Consider the following 16022-nt stretch of genomic DNA (forward strand, 5'->3'; position numbering starts at 1 on the left):
CATTAACACATTCAGACAACAGAAGCAGAAAGCAAGAAAGCAGAACTAGTTGGGTGATAGTGCAGATTCCAGGATGCCTTCTAAAAATGTGCAGCTGGAGTTCAAAGACTTTGTCAAGTTTCTACATCCCTGGACATACATATCTTGGCCATTGGTGTTTAAAGAAACATTATCTTCAGGAGTATCCATTCAGAAGTAACTGGTCCCCTCTTGGCGGTGTTCTAACAGCAAGAATAGCATCTTCTGTAGCAAGATGGTCGGTAGCCACAGCAGCTAGACCTGTAATAGGAGCCACAGCCATAGCCAGATCCATAGCCACAGCCATAGCCACAGCCATAGCCAGATCCGTAGCCACAGCCATAGCCAGATCCGTAGCCACAGCCATAGCATGAACCATAGCCACAGCCATAGCCAGATCCATAGCCACAGCCATAGCCAGATCCGTAGCCACAGCCATAGCCAGATCCATAGCCACAGCCATAGCCAGATCCGTAGCCACAGCCATAGCCAGAGCCATAGCCTGAGCCATAGCCACAGCCACAGCCAGAGCCGTAGCCACAGCCATAGCCTGAGCCGTAGCCACAGGAGCTGCCATAGTAGTTACAACACATATTGTCAAAAGGGGAGAATTCACTTGGGTTAGAAAAGAATTATTTCTCAAGTGTGGATGCCTCTACTATCCTGGGGCCTTTATATACTGCCAATAATTGTCAGAGCATACCATTCATTCCCTGACTTAACTAACAAACATTTAAACTATTACATTCTAGTCACTGTTGACAACCAATAATGGTTTGCTTAAAATGAGTACATTACTCTGTAAACTCTCATTTCATTTAAAGAGCATCATTTCAATTTTCTCTTTAGATGGGTTCCTCAGTCAAATCATGCTCCCAAGCATAAAATTAATTTTTACATCTATCACCCATTGTATAACTTACATAGCAAAGTTTGAAGAAAATATGAGAAAAGTTCTCATTCTCTCCTGTCTACCTCCCTCTCCACCCTCTCTTCTTTTTTTTTTCTTTTTCTTAATTTTCAGCTTCTCCTACCCATCTGCACTTTTACAACTACCTCTGCCCAGCATCTCCGCAGAAACCATACATCTGATAATTCAAGTAGAAAAGCATCTATTGGGCTCTTATGACTTACAGAAGCAGTGAGTGTGCTCTCTGTATGTGAGCCTTACAAATTCTTCTTTCCTCCAATACCAGACACAGCAAGATGCTGAGAACCTTAGCATCCTTTCTCTTATCTCTTGCTTTCTGTGTCACAATATGTCTTCCTGTTGAGGCACCTTTAAAAACACAAGCTTTATCAGTATGGAATAAACTCATACACCTACCGACACTCAATTTTTGACAAAGAAGCCAAAACTATACAATGGAAAAAAGATAGCATCTTCAACAAATGGTGCTGGTCTAACTAGATGTCTACATGTAGAAAATGCAAATAGACCCATATTTATCACCTGCACAAAACCAAAGTCCAAATATCAAAGACCTCAACATAACACCAGATACACTACACCTGTTAGAAGAAAAAGTTGGAAAGAGACTTAACCTCATTGGCACACAACTTCCTGAACAGAACACCAACAGTAGAGGCTCTAATATCAGCAATCAATAAATGGGACCTCATGAAACTGAAAAGCTTCTGTAAAACTTTTAAATATCACACAGATAGGAAAATATGTTCTTTGATCACTTCCCCCTGGAGATGTGGACTTGCAGGAACACAGAGGAAGAAGATCCAGGCAGTCTTGATAAGACTTAATAAGCTAGGATCAAATGGCAGGGGAGGAGGTATTCCCCTTTCATTGGACTAGGGAAAGGGGATAGGAGGAGGAGAGGGGGGAGGGGGGACCAGGAGGAGATGAGGGAGGGAGCTACAATTGAGATACAATGTGAATAAATTATAAAAAGTAAAAATAAATAAAATGAAAAAAGAAAGTATGTTCTTCTCTGAAAAGAGGATTTTATCATAGTTTGGAGATGAGGCACCCATGCATCCATCGGATTTAAGAAGACATTTCCTTCCTCATTCATCTTTAATGCAGAAGCTAAAGCCAATGAGTAATGTGAGGATGATGACAGCAAAGGTGCCCTTGTAGCTCCTGACACTTCACAAACATAAAATAGAAAAAAAAAAAACTATAATTCACTCCACCTACTCACAATAGTCCAGACTACTCATTTTTTTCCAGATTCTGAGACTTCTGCACCCAAAAATGTTGTTTTCTGGGATTTTGAAATATGACACTTTCTCATGCTCCTCACCAGTCATACAATATTGAACTCCCCATCATGTAAGACAGAAGAATGAATATTGTTTCTTTGGATATTAATTTTTCCTTGTTGCCTTCATGCCACAACTAAAATCAAGATCTCAAGGTGTCCTGCAGGAAGGGTTTTCTAGCTGCTACTTTCTGGATTACATGAACCTCCTCTCTGCTCTCAATTATAAATAAAAGTCATAAATTATCAAGTTCTACTTAAGTCTGGTTTTGTCCATAGATTAAAATATGTGTTCATGGAAAGAAAGATTTTGTGCTCACCTAAGAACTTCCAGTGAGATCCGTATTTTACCATAAACAAACTTCAGATTAGACTCAACAAAGTGTGTCCAAATTGAAGATTTAAATCTTCCCGGTTCTATTGAGGCCTCCCTGGAGAGCTGAAGACTCTATCGAAGTTTAAAGCATGGTGAGGATTTAGGGTGATGTATAGCAGGTGCGGTGCTTGATTGGATGGTTGGGTGGTCGGTCAATTGATTAATTTGGCTCTAACATTTCTATCACAACCCCAAAACATCAAAGAATTATTATTTCTTATTTGTACCTTCTCTAACTAGTTTATAAATTGTACTTTTACAGACCCAAGTAAACCATAGATATTCTCCAAGAATATGCTCATAATTTGTGTTTGGATCTCTTATTATTATATCTGTATTTAATGTCTGTAGCCACAGCCCTACATATGTGCAATCTTGTTGTCATATATCACCTTACTGGTAAATAGTGTGAGTCTCTTGTGACTCATCTCTCCACTTACAAGATACAGAACACTTTTCAGAATTTTGGAAATTGTATAGTTAAAAACAGAATTCATAGGAAAAAATGTCTTTCAATGAATTTCATCTTATATTTCTATCACTAAAGAGCTTCAAAATCCATGCACACCTATAGTAAAAATGAATCCTAGAGAACAGTGTTATTTGTCCGGATTCCTCGGACTTTTACTGGGGCTGATATCCTTGCGTTGATGTAGAGTAGGTTGCTTCAGTTGCATTTTGAAAAGCAGGTGGAGCTTAACAGAAGCTACTTAGACACGCTGCTTACACAGGATGAGACAGCATATTGTGCCATGGCTGTCTCCTCTCCTTGGTTCTTTCCCAGGTACAAATCTACCAATATAATTATCTGAGTAACAGTAGAGTGCTGCATGCTGGCTGTTGATCACACTTATATTTGTGCTACCGTGCCAGAAGGGCTTGTGCTTAGACTTTGTGAATTTCCACTAAGACAATACTCATAAGCTCTAAAGATGGTTCGTTCTTGAAGCACGCTTAGGAAGAAGACCACATCCTTTCTCCAGGATGTGGAGGGATATCCAACAATATTGGCGTTCTCAGTGTCTTATAATCAATGCTGCTTTCCATGTTCCCAGATCCCTAAAATGCTCTCCCAGAATTCCAACCCCACATTTAATCCAAAGGGAGAGACCATCAACAACTTGATTCTAACCCCCTCTTCTCACTAATATGTGTAATTTTCATAAAATGTACCACAAAGAATTTGTATTTTTTTTTCTCTAAGTTTTTCATCTCTGCACAGGCTTTACTTGGACAACCAAAAGGGTTTAATAGACCCTAGGTAAATTCATGTATAAGGGAAGGTGTTATTTTGGGAACTGAGCATTTGCATGATCAGTTATATGCATAAAGAAAGTCACTCTGAGAGCAGACTTGTACAATTCCAAGCACAGGGCTCATTCTGTCTAATGCTGAAAGAGAAGAAGTGGAACTTCTGGAACGTTTTTTGCAAACCCTTCAGTTTGTCACTCTTACAGCCATGAAATCCAAGTCAGAACATAGCACAAACTCTTATTCTCAGTCATGGGTGATTTTGTCCTGTTTGAAACATCTGAAAATCATTGAAGAAATTTTCACTGTGCACCCCTATGAATAATCAGACCTGAATTCACTCACCATTTGTACTTATACAATTACTCTTCTGGTAAAAATTGGAAAATTACATCAAACATGTTTTAATGTTGGTATGACACTTATAAATACAAACTAAAAATAGAACATAAAACAAAAAGTTAAATTAAACAAGACATTTAGACATTATATGCTTACATTTCCTTAAAGCAAGTTTCTCCATTTTCAAATGTAATTTAAACATTTTTGTATTATTACTTTCATATGCTTTGTGCTTTTGAAAGTGTTTAGGGTAGGAACTGCACTCAATAAATGCTGTTTTCACATGATTTTTGTTTTTATCACACTATAGTCTTAAATGTTCATCTATAATAGATTTTTGAACATCTGTATTTATGTTTAAATGCCAATTTAGTCATACTTTAATACAACTTTATAGTTGAAAGGTACATACTCTATGGCATTTGGGTGTATTCTAATTTTAAAATATCTCTGAGGAACTAGCAAAACATGCCAGAAAATACAGTACTTTTTACATGGCTTTCATGAACCCTAAGTCATTTTCATAATTTTTTTCAGTAAAACTACATCATCAAGCATATGCCACTGGGTATGCTATCACGTGTATCCTCAAAGTTAGAAGTTCCAGAAAGACGGCAAGGTATTTCTGCAGCATTTTATATGATAGCATGTTTAGGCTTCTTCTGGAAAAGAAATCTTGTTCTACTTGGGTAGAACTTTCAGAAGAATTTATAAATTAACATGGTAAAATGTTTTATTGTTTGGGCCAAAGCCACTTTGACAGCATCCAATAGGGTATGTCAGCCAAAGTTAAATATCCATTAAATAATAAAACTTTATCATCCTTTCAAATATATTCTAGAAATTTCAATAATTTGGGTCATACATGAGGCCCCAAATCCTTATCAATATATTTAATTTATAGGTTCTAATTGCAAAAACATTCTAAACTTTTACTAAAAAATTGAAGCCATGCCTTTAAGCAGTATATATGTATTATTAGTATTTGTAAAGTGTCTTTACACACCATCTCAATTAATTCTTGTATTCTGATGTCATGAGTAAGGCAGAAACTTGCCACACTCGTCACACTCGTGTTTGACAAAAGAACTGTTGATCAAGCCTCAAACAGAAGACACACAGCTCATGAGATCTATTCCACACAAATCTACTTCCTGTTCATTGCAAGGTGATGACTGAATCAGGAAAGATTTGGAATGACCTCTCCTGATTGGCTAGCAGTTAAGTTCTTCCAGGTGTCCTCTTAAAAGCTTTGGTATGCTCTCCTGTCTGAACTGACTGGTCAGTTCCTATTTTTGTTTCATGCCTCAAGTCAATTGCCTCCTCTTAGGAAATTCTTTCTTGATTCTCTCACAATTAAAAAACAACCTTTGTGTTTTATAGCTTTTACACAAATGCTTGTGAAAATTGCCTCCTTATGTTTTTATTGTTATAGAATTCATATAAAATTTAACAACTTCTTTCCATACTACCGAGTGTCTAGAAGAACTGATTTTTTTTTTATTAATTACAGTTTATTCAGTTTATTTCCCCCTGTACCTCCCTTCCTCCTTCCCTCCCAATCCCTTCTTCCCTCCCCCTTCTCCACTCATATCCCTCCCCAAGTCCACTGCTGAGGGAGGTTCTCTTCCTCTTCCTTCTGATCCTAGTCTATCAGGTCTCATCAGGAGTGGCTGCACTGTCTTCCTCTGTGGTCTGGTAAGGCTGCTCCCCCCTCAGGGGGAGGTGATCAAAGAACAGGACAATCAGTTCATGTCAGAGATAGTCCCTGACCTATTACTATGGAACACACAAACTGCCATAAGCTACCTCTGTGCAGGGGTTCCAGGCCATCTCCATGAGTGGTCCTTGGCTGGAGTATCAGTCTCAGAAAAGACCACTGGGCCCAGATTTTTTGGTTCTGGTGCTCTTCTTGTGGAGCTGCTGCCCCTCCAGGTCTTACTATCTCCCCCTTATTTCATATGATTCCCTGAACTCTGCCCAAACTTTGGCTATAAGTCTCAGCATCTGCTCTGATACCCTGCAGGTCAGAGCCTTTCAGAGGCCTGCTGTCATAGGCTCCTGTCTTGTTCCCTGTTTTCTCCCTCTTCTGATGTCCATCCTATTTTCCTTTCTGAATGGGATTGAGCATCTTAGCCAGAGTCCTCCTTCTTGATTAGTTTCTTTAGTATGTTTATCCTATATTTTATATCTATGAGTGAGTCTATACCTTGTGTGTCTTTCTGCTTCTGGACTATCTCACTCAGCATGATCTTTTCCATTTCCCACCATTTACCTGCAAATTTCATGATTTCCTGGTATTTTTATTGCTGAGTAATATTCCATTGTGTAGATGTACCACAATTTCTGTATCCATTCCTCAGTTGAGGGGCATCTGGGTTGTTTCCAGCTCCTGGCTATTATAAATAAAGCTGCTACAAACATGGTTGAGGAAATGTCCTTATTGTATACTTGAGCATCTTTTGGATATATGCCTAGGAATGGTATAGCTGGATCAATGGACCTCATGAAACTGAAAAGCTTCTGTAAAGCAAAGGACACTGTCATCAAAAAAAAAAAAAAAAAAAGGCTGCCTACAGATTGGGAAAGGATCTTCACCAACCCTATATCTAACAGAGGGCTAATATTCAGAATATATAAAGAACTCAATAAGTTAAACAGCAACAAATCAGTTAATCCAATTTTTAAAAAATAGGGTACAAAGCTAAACAGAGAATTCTCAATAGAGGAATATTGAATGGCAGAGAAAAAATTAAAGAAATGTTCAACATCCTTAGTCATCAGGGAAATGCAGATCAAAACAACCCTGAGATTTCACCTTACACCCATCAGAATGGCTAAGATAAAAAACTCAAGTGACAACACATGCTGGAGAGGATGTGGAGAAAGGGGAATGCTCCTCCATCATTGGTGGGAATGTAAACTTGTACAACCACTTTGAAAATCAATCTGGCGCTGTCTCCGACAATTAGAACCTGACATTTTTAATTTTTATTTTAATTTTATTAATTACAGTTTATTCACTTTGTATCCCAGCTGTAGCACCCTCCCCCATCCTCTCACCTATCCTTCCCTTCTTCTTCTCCTATGCCCCTTCCCGAGTCCAACGATAGTCCTCCCCTTTTATCTGACCCTAGTCTATCAGGTTTCATCAGGACTGGCTTCACTGTTTTCCTCTGTGGAGTAATAAGGCTGCTCCCCCCTTAGGTGGAGGTGATCAAAGAGTCAGCCCATGAGTTCATGTTAGAGATGGTCTCTGTTCCTATTACTGGGAACGCTCTTGGACACTGAGCTGCCATGGGCTAATTCTGTGCAGGGGTTCTAGTTTATCTCCATGCATGGTCCTATCACAAAAGACACATGGTCAGTATTACAAAAGACCCCTGGGCCAAGATTTTTTGGTTCTGTTGCTCTCCTTGTGGCGCTCCTGTCCCTTCCATGTCTTTCTATCTCCCTCTTCTTTCATGAGAGTCCCTGATTTTTGTTTGAAAATTAAAAAAAAAAAAAAAATCATTGAAATTTCACTCCAGCCTTGTTAACATTCCTAGTTTTCTTTTTTCCAGTTTTTGTCCTCATATTTATTTCTTCTCATTTAATAAATGTAATAATGTTTGACTTGTTTATGCTTTCTAGACTTATGTTACATTTCATTTACCCATGGTGAGTTCAAGCCTTCCTTGCCATTCCTAGGTTTCAAAAGCTAGTGCTTAACACAACGGTAGGTAACAGAATAGATAAGGGGAAAGTTGAATGATAATTAGACTGGGGAAAAGTGTACCCTACTTGTTTCCTTGCCATAAATATGAGATCAAACAAATTTAAGGTAAGAAGAAGCAACTGGTTTTAAGAATCAAAGAACAAATTTCCAACTTTACTATCCACTGATTATATAAATACTCAATCCCCAAATGAAAATGTTAGGAAAACTGAGATAATAAGACTGTCTAATATGCAATATGTCAAATTTGATGTTTAAAAAATGACTAGAGAGGGCATCGAAATGAAACTGTTGCTTCACTTTTATTTAATATAATTTTCTCATATAATAAAAATGTCCTAGTTACACTTTCCCTTCCCTTTGCTGCTCCAAATTCTTCCCTACCTCCCCTCCAGCTCCACTCTTTCTGTCTCTTCCAAAAAAGAAGAAACTTCTAAAAGAAAATAAACAAAGTAGAATAAAGTGAAGATAAAATAAAATAGACTAAGGTGAAGAAAAGTTATCATATCAGCGTTGGACATGGTAACCCAACAAGAGGAAAACAGTTTTTAAGAGCAGGCATAAGAGTAGGACACTCACTCGTTCTCAAAGTCCCATAAAAATCCTAAAAATCTCAAGCTAATTAATGGCTATAACATATACACAAAAGACCTTGTGTAGGCCCATGTGGGCTTTGTGCTTGCTGGGTCAGTCTCTAGGAGCTCATATGAGCCTTGCTTAGATGATTCAGATGGCCTTGATCTACTCGTGTCCTCTTCTCCTCTGGTTCTGACACTCTTCCTGCCTCCTCTTCTACAGGATTTTCTGAGCTCAGAGGAGACACATTTGATAGAGACCTCCAATTTAGACTCTGCATAATGTCTGTCTGTCAGTCTTCACATACATTTCCATCTACTGCCAGAGGAAGCCTCTCTGCTGATGACTAAATAAGACACTATAAGTACAGAATAATATCTAAGAATCATTTTATTGTTTAGGGTTTTTCTTTTTGGTTTTTGAGGTTTTGTAACAGTAGTGTTTGCTTTTACACTAGGTCTCTGGGCTATTTAGTCTTGGTTCTTGGTTACCCAAGCAGTGTCGGATAAGAGTAGAAGGTATATTCCTTTGTGTATGGATAAAATGTTCTGTAAATATCTCTTAGGGTCATTTAGTTCATAACATCTGCTAGCTCCAGCATTTCCCTATTTAGTTTTTGCCTGGATGACCTGTCCATTGGTCAGAATAATGCATGGAAATCTTCCACTATCCATGTGTGAGGGTCAGTATGTGATTTAAGCTGTATGGTGTTTCTTTTGCAAACTTTGGTATTGTTTTGGCATAGATGTTAAGAATTGAAATGTCATCTTCGTGGATTTTTCCATTTATGAGTATGTAGTGTCCTTCTCTATCTCTTTTGATTAATTTTGGTTTGAATCCTATATAGTTAGATATTGAAATGCTTGTACCAGATTTCTTCTTAGGTCTATTTGCTTGGAATATCCTGGGCCACCCCTTAACCCTGAGATAATGTCTATCCTTGATATTGAGGTGTGTTTATTGGATTCAGCAGAAGGATGTTTTTTACATCCATTCTGTTTGTCTTTCTTTTTATTTGGAAATTGAGATCATTGAGATTGAGAGATATCAATGATCAATTGTTGTTGGTTCCTGTTATTTTGTTATTGGTTGTAGTGCTGGTGGTGATGGTGCATGGACTGAAGGTATTGGTGTGTTTTCCTTTTATTATTTTTTTGATGTGAAATAATTTATTTTCTATGTTTTCATATGTGTAGTTAATCTCCTTGGGTTGGAGTTTTCCTTTCAGCACCTTATGAGGGCCTGTATTTGAAGATATGTATTGTGTAAATATGACTTTATCATGGAATATATTGTTTTCTCTATCTTTGGTGATTTTTGCTGGATTGTCATCTGTGTTCTCTAAGAGTCTGAAACACATCTTTCCAGGCCCTTTTCTGCCTTTTATTTTAGTTAGTCTTTTTCGTTGAAGCTTTTTTTAACTTCTTATTAATTCTTTGTGAATTTCGCATCATGCATCTCTCCATCCCTTCCAAACACCTCCACAAAAAAAAAATTAAAACAATAAAAATAAAGTAAAAATAAACAAAACAAACCATGTGATATGGAAGCTTCAGTGTGTCACCACTGTGTGTCCCACAATATACCTTTTGTTCACATCTCATTACTTGTAAATGTTCATTGAAATGAGTCATTGGTGTAGTTCAAGGCATCTGGCTTCTGCTACACTGTAGATACTGGATCTTCACCAGGACTTCTCTTGGATACCCTGTTGTTGGCCTGTATGATGGAGAACTGTATGATGGTTTGGATCTGCTGGACTGGCTCCTTCCTGTGCTCCAGCAGATCATAGATGAGGTAGATGTTGAGGTGGGCCAACTCAAAGCCCTGGACCTGGACCTGGGTGGTAGATGAGTTGGTCAGTGTCCCAGTTTTCCTGTACCTACATCACCAGGGCTAGCTCTCCAGCGCTGCTTAGGCTAGCTGACCCAGTGACTCTTCTTGAAAGGGGCAGGGTCAGCTCTCCAACTCTCATGCCCGTAGGTACATCTAACTTGCACCCACACCACCAGAGACAACTCTACTGTGCTGCCCAGGTGAAGTATAGAGCCTGGTCCATTATATAGATTATAGGTCCATTCTCAGGACCCTGGTGGCAGCTCTCCTAACCTCTGCAGATGATGAGGATAAGGGAAGGAGGACATCTCTCCCTCAGCCATGACATTGCATGGTAGATGAGGGGTAGGGTCAGCTCTCTTGTGCACAAGTCTTCAACAGGTTCACCCATGCTCCTGCCACCAGGTTTAGCTCTACCATACTGCTCCTTTGAGTGCTGGAGTAAGTGGGGGGGGCAGGATCTACTTGGCACAGCCCTTGAACATGAGCATGGTCCCAGGTGGCAGCCCAGATGAGCAATGTCCTCCTGGTCTTTCGTGGTAATATAAGCCATAGATCCCAACAGGCTCAAATATGACCCTCAGCAGCAACACTGGCTGGGACTTCACTCTGGCCTCAGACAGCAGAATAGGCTGCCCTCGTCAGGCTTCCTCTCTACCCGAGTCTCCAGTTCTGTCTCTCTTAAAAGGCTGAAATTCTTTTGCATTTTTTTATTCTCTCCTATCTCTCCAAAACATACTTGCACATCATAGTGGTTCTCACTGTGGGCAGGTAGGCAGGCCTCTGTCTTCAGCCCACCTGTGCCCTCCCTTGCAACTATTAATGTTTCTTTTGTTCTACATATATAGTGTTTTGATTATTATGTGGACAGTGGAATCTCTTTTCTCGTCCAATCTATTTGGTGTTCTCCATGTTTCTTGTACCCTTATGAACATCTCCTTTACAAAACTTTTCTTCTCTGCCTTTGTTGAAAATATTTCTGAACCTTTCATCTGGGTTTCTTCTATTCCTGTTCTTCTTGGGTTTGATTTTTTTATAGTGTCCCAGATTTCCTGAATGTTTTATGTCAGGAGTTTTTTTGTTTTGGTTTGGTTTTTTAACTTAACATTTTCTTTGACTGATATATCAATATTTTCTATCATATCTTCAATGCCAAAGATCCCCTCTTCAATCTCTTAGTAAAACTTGCCTCTGTAGTTCCTGTTTGAGTTCTTAAATTTTTCATTTTCAGAATTATCTCATCTTGGGTTTTCTTTATTGATTGTATTTCCATTTTCATGTATTAAAGAGTTTTATGTATTTCCTTACACTGTTTGTTGGGGTTTTCCTGGATTTTATTAAGGGATTTATTAATTTCTTCTTTAAGAACCTCTGATATAATTATAAAGGCTGTTTTAAGGTCTTCTTTTTCTGTTCTTCAGCTACGTTAGGATATACAGGGCCTGCTGGAATAGGATAGGTGGGCACTGGTTGAGACACAATGCCCTGGCTGTTGCTGATTACGGTTTTATGCTGGTGCTTTGTTATCTGGGTTTGTAATAATTAAAAGTCTAGGTGATGATTTCTAGATTTGTCTATGATGAGTGGGTGCTTTGTTTCTTGGTTTATTTCCTCGCTGGATTTTCAGAGTGATGGCTGTGCTTTGCCTGTTTTACTGGCCTCTTCAGCTGGTATGTTCATAGGGAATGTGTGCTGGCGTTGTAGGCTGGGTAATTTGGGTGAGACTTGCAGTAATAACTGTTGGAGCAGAAGGAATTGGGTCAGAAAGAAAAGGGAGATAACAGCAGGTTTCTAGCTACAGAACTGGGGATAAGACAGGTGATTGGATCTCAGGAGATGTGGCAGAGGAGTGGTTTACCTTCAGCCTACTTGTTGGCCTGGGGGAGGTAGCCCTTTTGTTAGCCGTCAGTGCTTGCTGAAGCTAGGGTCTGGAAGATAGCAATGAGAGGGGTGGAGGGATATCAGAAAAGGATGGTCTGTGGGATCCACAGACAATGTGTGCAGGGGTGAGGGAAGGCTACAGTGCTAGAGATGAGACTACAGTATTGGGTCTAGGGGAACATAGAAACAGGATAAAGTCTATGGGCAGCCTATCTGGTTTTCTGGCAGCCTTATTCCTGGTTTTCTAAGATATCCTGGCATCTCTGGCCCATATATTTTCATGGAATATCCAATATATCTTTGAGGCTGAGGCTTACTGGGAGGATGTTTTACATTTAGAAGTTATTGGCCCAAAATATTATCTAATGTGTCCAAGAAGGACACTCCGTCCTTTTTCCGCCTCATAAGCCGCTGTATGTATTTTGATGACCCACAGTGTGACCCACCCGTAATCCTGGATGTTGTGCAGAAATATTTTCACCAGGGGTTTCTTCCTTATACTTCTATATTCTTCCCTCAGTATGTCCTACATTCAGAGATTTGATCTCCAGACTGAAGTCAAATTTCTCATCACCACTTTCCTGATTCATTGGAACCTATAATCAATTTGGACCCATGGCATTGTTTTTCTAATTCTCCTAGGATGGTCACTTCTCTTCTAAATGTTTGAAAGATACTACTTGGCTCAGGTTCTATAAATTCAATTCTTAATTCTTTACTTATGTGTTTTCTTTTATCTCAAGTGAGAGTGATATGGAAATTACATTAATTTTAAAAGTTGGGAATTTTTATTTTATTTATTTTATTTTTATTCACTTTATATCCCAGTTGTAGCCCCAACCCTCCTTGCCTCCAAGTCCCTCTACCTGCTCCCTCATTTCCTCCCAGAAGCCTACCCTGGCTTAGGTCTCCAGCTTGTCACAGAGATGTCCCACCCTCAATTTCTCTTTTCTCTACAGACTTTCTGTCCTCTCTCCCCTGACCCCCAGATTTGATCACTTCATTTATCTCTGCACCCCCTCTCCTATCTTGTTTCCTCTCCTTAGCCACTACCTCTGTCTATTCCATATCCCCTTCTGAGAGACATTCATGCATTTTCCCTTGGTTTTTCCTTGTTACTTATCTTCTTTGCATCTGTGCCTTGAAGCATGTTTATCCTATACTATATGGCTAAAATATGCTTATAAGTGAGTACATACAATGTGTGTCTTTCTGCTTCTGTGTTACCTCACCCAGGATGATCTTTTCAAATTCCATCCATTTGCTTCCAGTTCTCATGATTTCTTTGATTTTAGTAGCTGAGTAGTATTCTATTGGGTAAATGTGCCACAGTTTCTTGAGATGAGGGATGCCTAGGTTGTTTACAGATTCTGGCTATTATGAATAGAGTTGCTATGAACATAGTTGAGCAAATGTCCTTGTTGTATGGTGGAGCGTCTTTTGGGTATATGGCCAGGAGTAGTATAGCTGGATCTTGAAGTAGAACAATTCTCAATTTTCTGAGAAAGTACCAGATTAATTTACAAAGTGGTTGTGCAAGATGGCATGACCGGACAATGGGCGAGGGTTTCTTTCTCCACATCCTTGCTAGCATATGTTGTCACTTGAGTTTTTGATCTTAGCCATTCTGATGAGTGTAAGGTGTTTTGATTTGCATCTTCCTGATGACTAAGGACATTGAGCATTTCTTTAAGTACTTCTTGGCCATGTAAGATTTCTCTCCTGAGAATTCTCTGTTTAGTTCTGTTCCCCAATTTTTAACTAGGTTATTTTGTTGATTGGTGTTTGATTACTTGAGTTCATTATATATTTTGGATATTAGCCTTTTATCAAATGTAGAATTGGTGAAGAGCTTTTCCTAATCTGTAGACTATTGTTTCCTTCTATTGACAGCATACTTTGCCTTATAGAAGTTTTTCAGTTTCATAAGGTCCCATTTATTAACTTTTGATCTTAGAGCCTATGCTGTTGGTGTGCTGTTTAGGAAGTTGTCTTCTTCCCCCACTTTTTCCTCTAATGGTATCTCCAGTCTCCCTTTTCTTAATGTTTATAAGATACTACTTGTTTCAGGTTCTATAAATTCAATTCTTAATTCTTTAATTATGCATTCACAAATATAAATTTCTTTTATTTCAAGTGTGAGTGATTATAGAAATTATATTAGTTTTAAAAATTGGAATTTTTCAAAGAAAACCAATATTAAAATCACAACAAACCATATATCAAAATATACTCATAAAAAAAGACAGAATATCTAAAGTCACTGATGGTTTAAAATAACTAGCAGTTTGATTGTTGTTGATAGAGTGGAACATGAATTCTGGGGAGGGGAGGTTGGAGAATGATTCCAATGCAAAGCATTTATTTTCATGGTCAAAAATCACAAAATTGAAAGTAAACAGCAAATGAAAAGGTTAAATTTTGCAGCATATTTTCTTTTTTAAATTTATTTATTAATTACAGTTTATTCACTTTGTCTACCAGCTGTAGCACTCTCCCTCATCTCCTTCCAATCCCACCCTCCCTCCCTCTTCTGCTCCCTTGCCTCTCCACAAGTCCACTGATAGGGGAGGGTATCTTCCCCTTCCTTCTAACCCTAGCCTGTCAGGTTTTATCAGAACTGGCCTCATTGTCTTCCTCTGTGGTCTGGTAAGTTTGCTCCACCATCAGGTAATCAAAGAGCCAGTCACTGATTGCAAAGACAGTCCCTGTTCCCCTTACTAGGACACCCCACTTGGACACTGAGCTTCCATGGACTACATCTGTGCAGGGGTTCTAGGTTTTCTCCATGCATGGTCCTTGGTTGGAGTATCAATCTCAGAAAAGATCCCTGTGCCCAGATTTTTTGGTTCTGTTGCTCTCTTTGTGGAGCTCCTGTCCCCTCCAGGTCTTTCTATCTCCCCTTTCTTTCATAAGACTCCCTGCACTCTGCCCAAAGTTTGGCTATGTGTCTCAGCATCTGCTTTGATACCTTACTGGGTAGAATCTTTCAGAGGTCCTCTGTGGTAGGCTCCTGTCCTGTCCCCTGTTTTCTCTCTCTTCCAATGTCCATCCTGTTTAACTTTCTGAGTGAGAATTGATCATCTTACCCATGGTCCTCCTTCCTGCTTAGCTTCTTTAGGTGTACAGATTTTAGTATGTTTATCATATATTATTGACTAATATCCACTTATAAGTGAGTATATACCATGTGTGTCTTTCTGCTTCTGGGATACCTCACTCAGGATGATCTTTTCTAGATCCCACCATTTGCCTGAAAATTTCATGATTTCCTTGTTTTTAATTGCTGAGTAATATTCCATTGTGTAACTGTACCAAAATTTCAGTATTCGTATTCAGTTGAGGGACATCTAGGCTGTTTCCAGATTCTAGCTATTACGGATAACGCTGCTATTAACATGGTTGAGCAAATGAGAAAAGGTTACATTTCAAGGGAAGTAAATGAAGCACAATCTATCTTCCATTAATATCAAAGTGCTTCTGTGACACAAAGTTCTTTTTTATTTTTATTTTTATTAATTGGACTTTATTTACTTTGTATACCCCCATAAGTCCTCTCTCCTCCCCTCCCGATCCCACCCTCCCACCCCCTTCTTCACACATGCCCCTCTCCAAGTCCACTGATGGGGAGGTCCTCCTCTCCTTCCTTCTGATCTTAGTCTATCAGATCTCATCAGGAGTGGTTGCATTGTCATCTTCTCTGGCCTGGTAAGATTGCTCCCCCCTTAGGGGGAGGTGATCAAAGAGCAGGCCAATCAGTTCATGTCAGAGGCAGTCCCTCTTCCCATTTCTATGTAACCCATTT

The 16022-nt window shown here is 39.1% G+C and overlaps 1 protein-coding gene across 3 annotated transcripts; it reads right to left on the bottom strand.

Moving 5' to 3' along the window:
- Positions 1-221: 221 nt before the first annotated feature.
- LOC110542083 (keratin-associated protein 6-2) lies at positions 222-611 on the bottom strand. 3 transcript variants are annotated; one of them, XM_060370542.1, is made up of 2 exons: positions 581-611; positions 222-520 (listed from the first exon to the last, which is right to left on the bottom strand). In XM_060370542.1, exons 1-2 carry the CDS (start codon positions 609-611, stop codon positions 222-224), a joined length of 330 nt encoding a protein of 109 aa, XP_060226525.1. The 3 variants fall into 3 exon arrangements, with proteins under 3 accessions (XP_060226525.1, XP_060226526.1, XP_021484408.1); XM_060370543.1 differs by having other exon boundaries at positions 222-280; positions 437-611; XM_021628733.2 differs by having other exon boundaries at positions 222-611.
- Positions 612-16022: the final 15411 nt, after the last annotated feature.

Source organism: Meriones unguiculatus, chromosome 17 (genome assembly GCF_030254825.1).
Source record: "Meriones unguiculatus strain TT.TT164.6M chromosome 17, Bangor_MerUng_6.1, whole genome shotgun sequence".
Classification (NCBI taxonomy): domain Eukaryota; kingdom Metazoa; phylum Chordata; class Mammalia; order Rodentia; family Muridae; genus Meriones; species Meriones unguiculatus.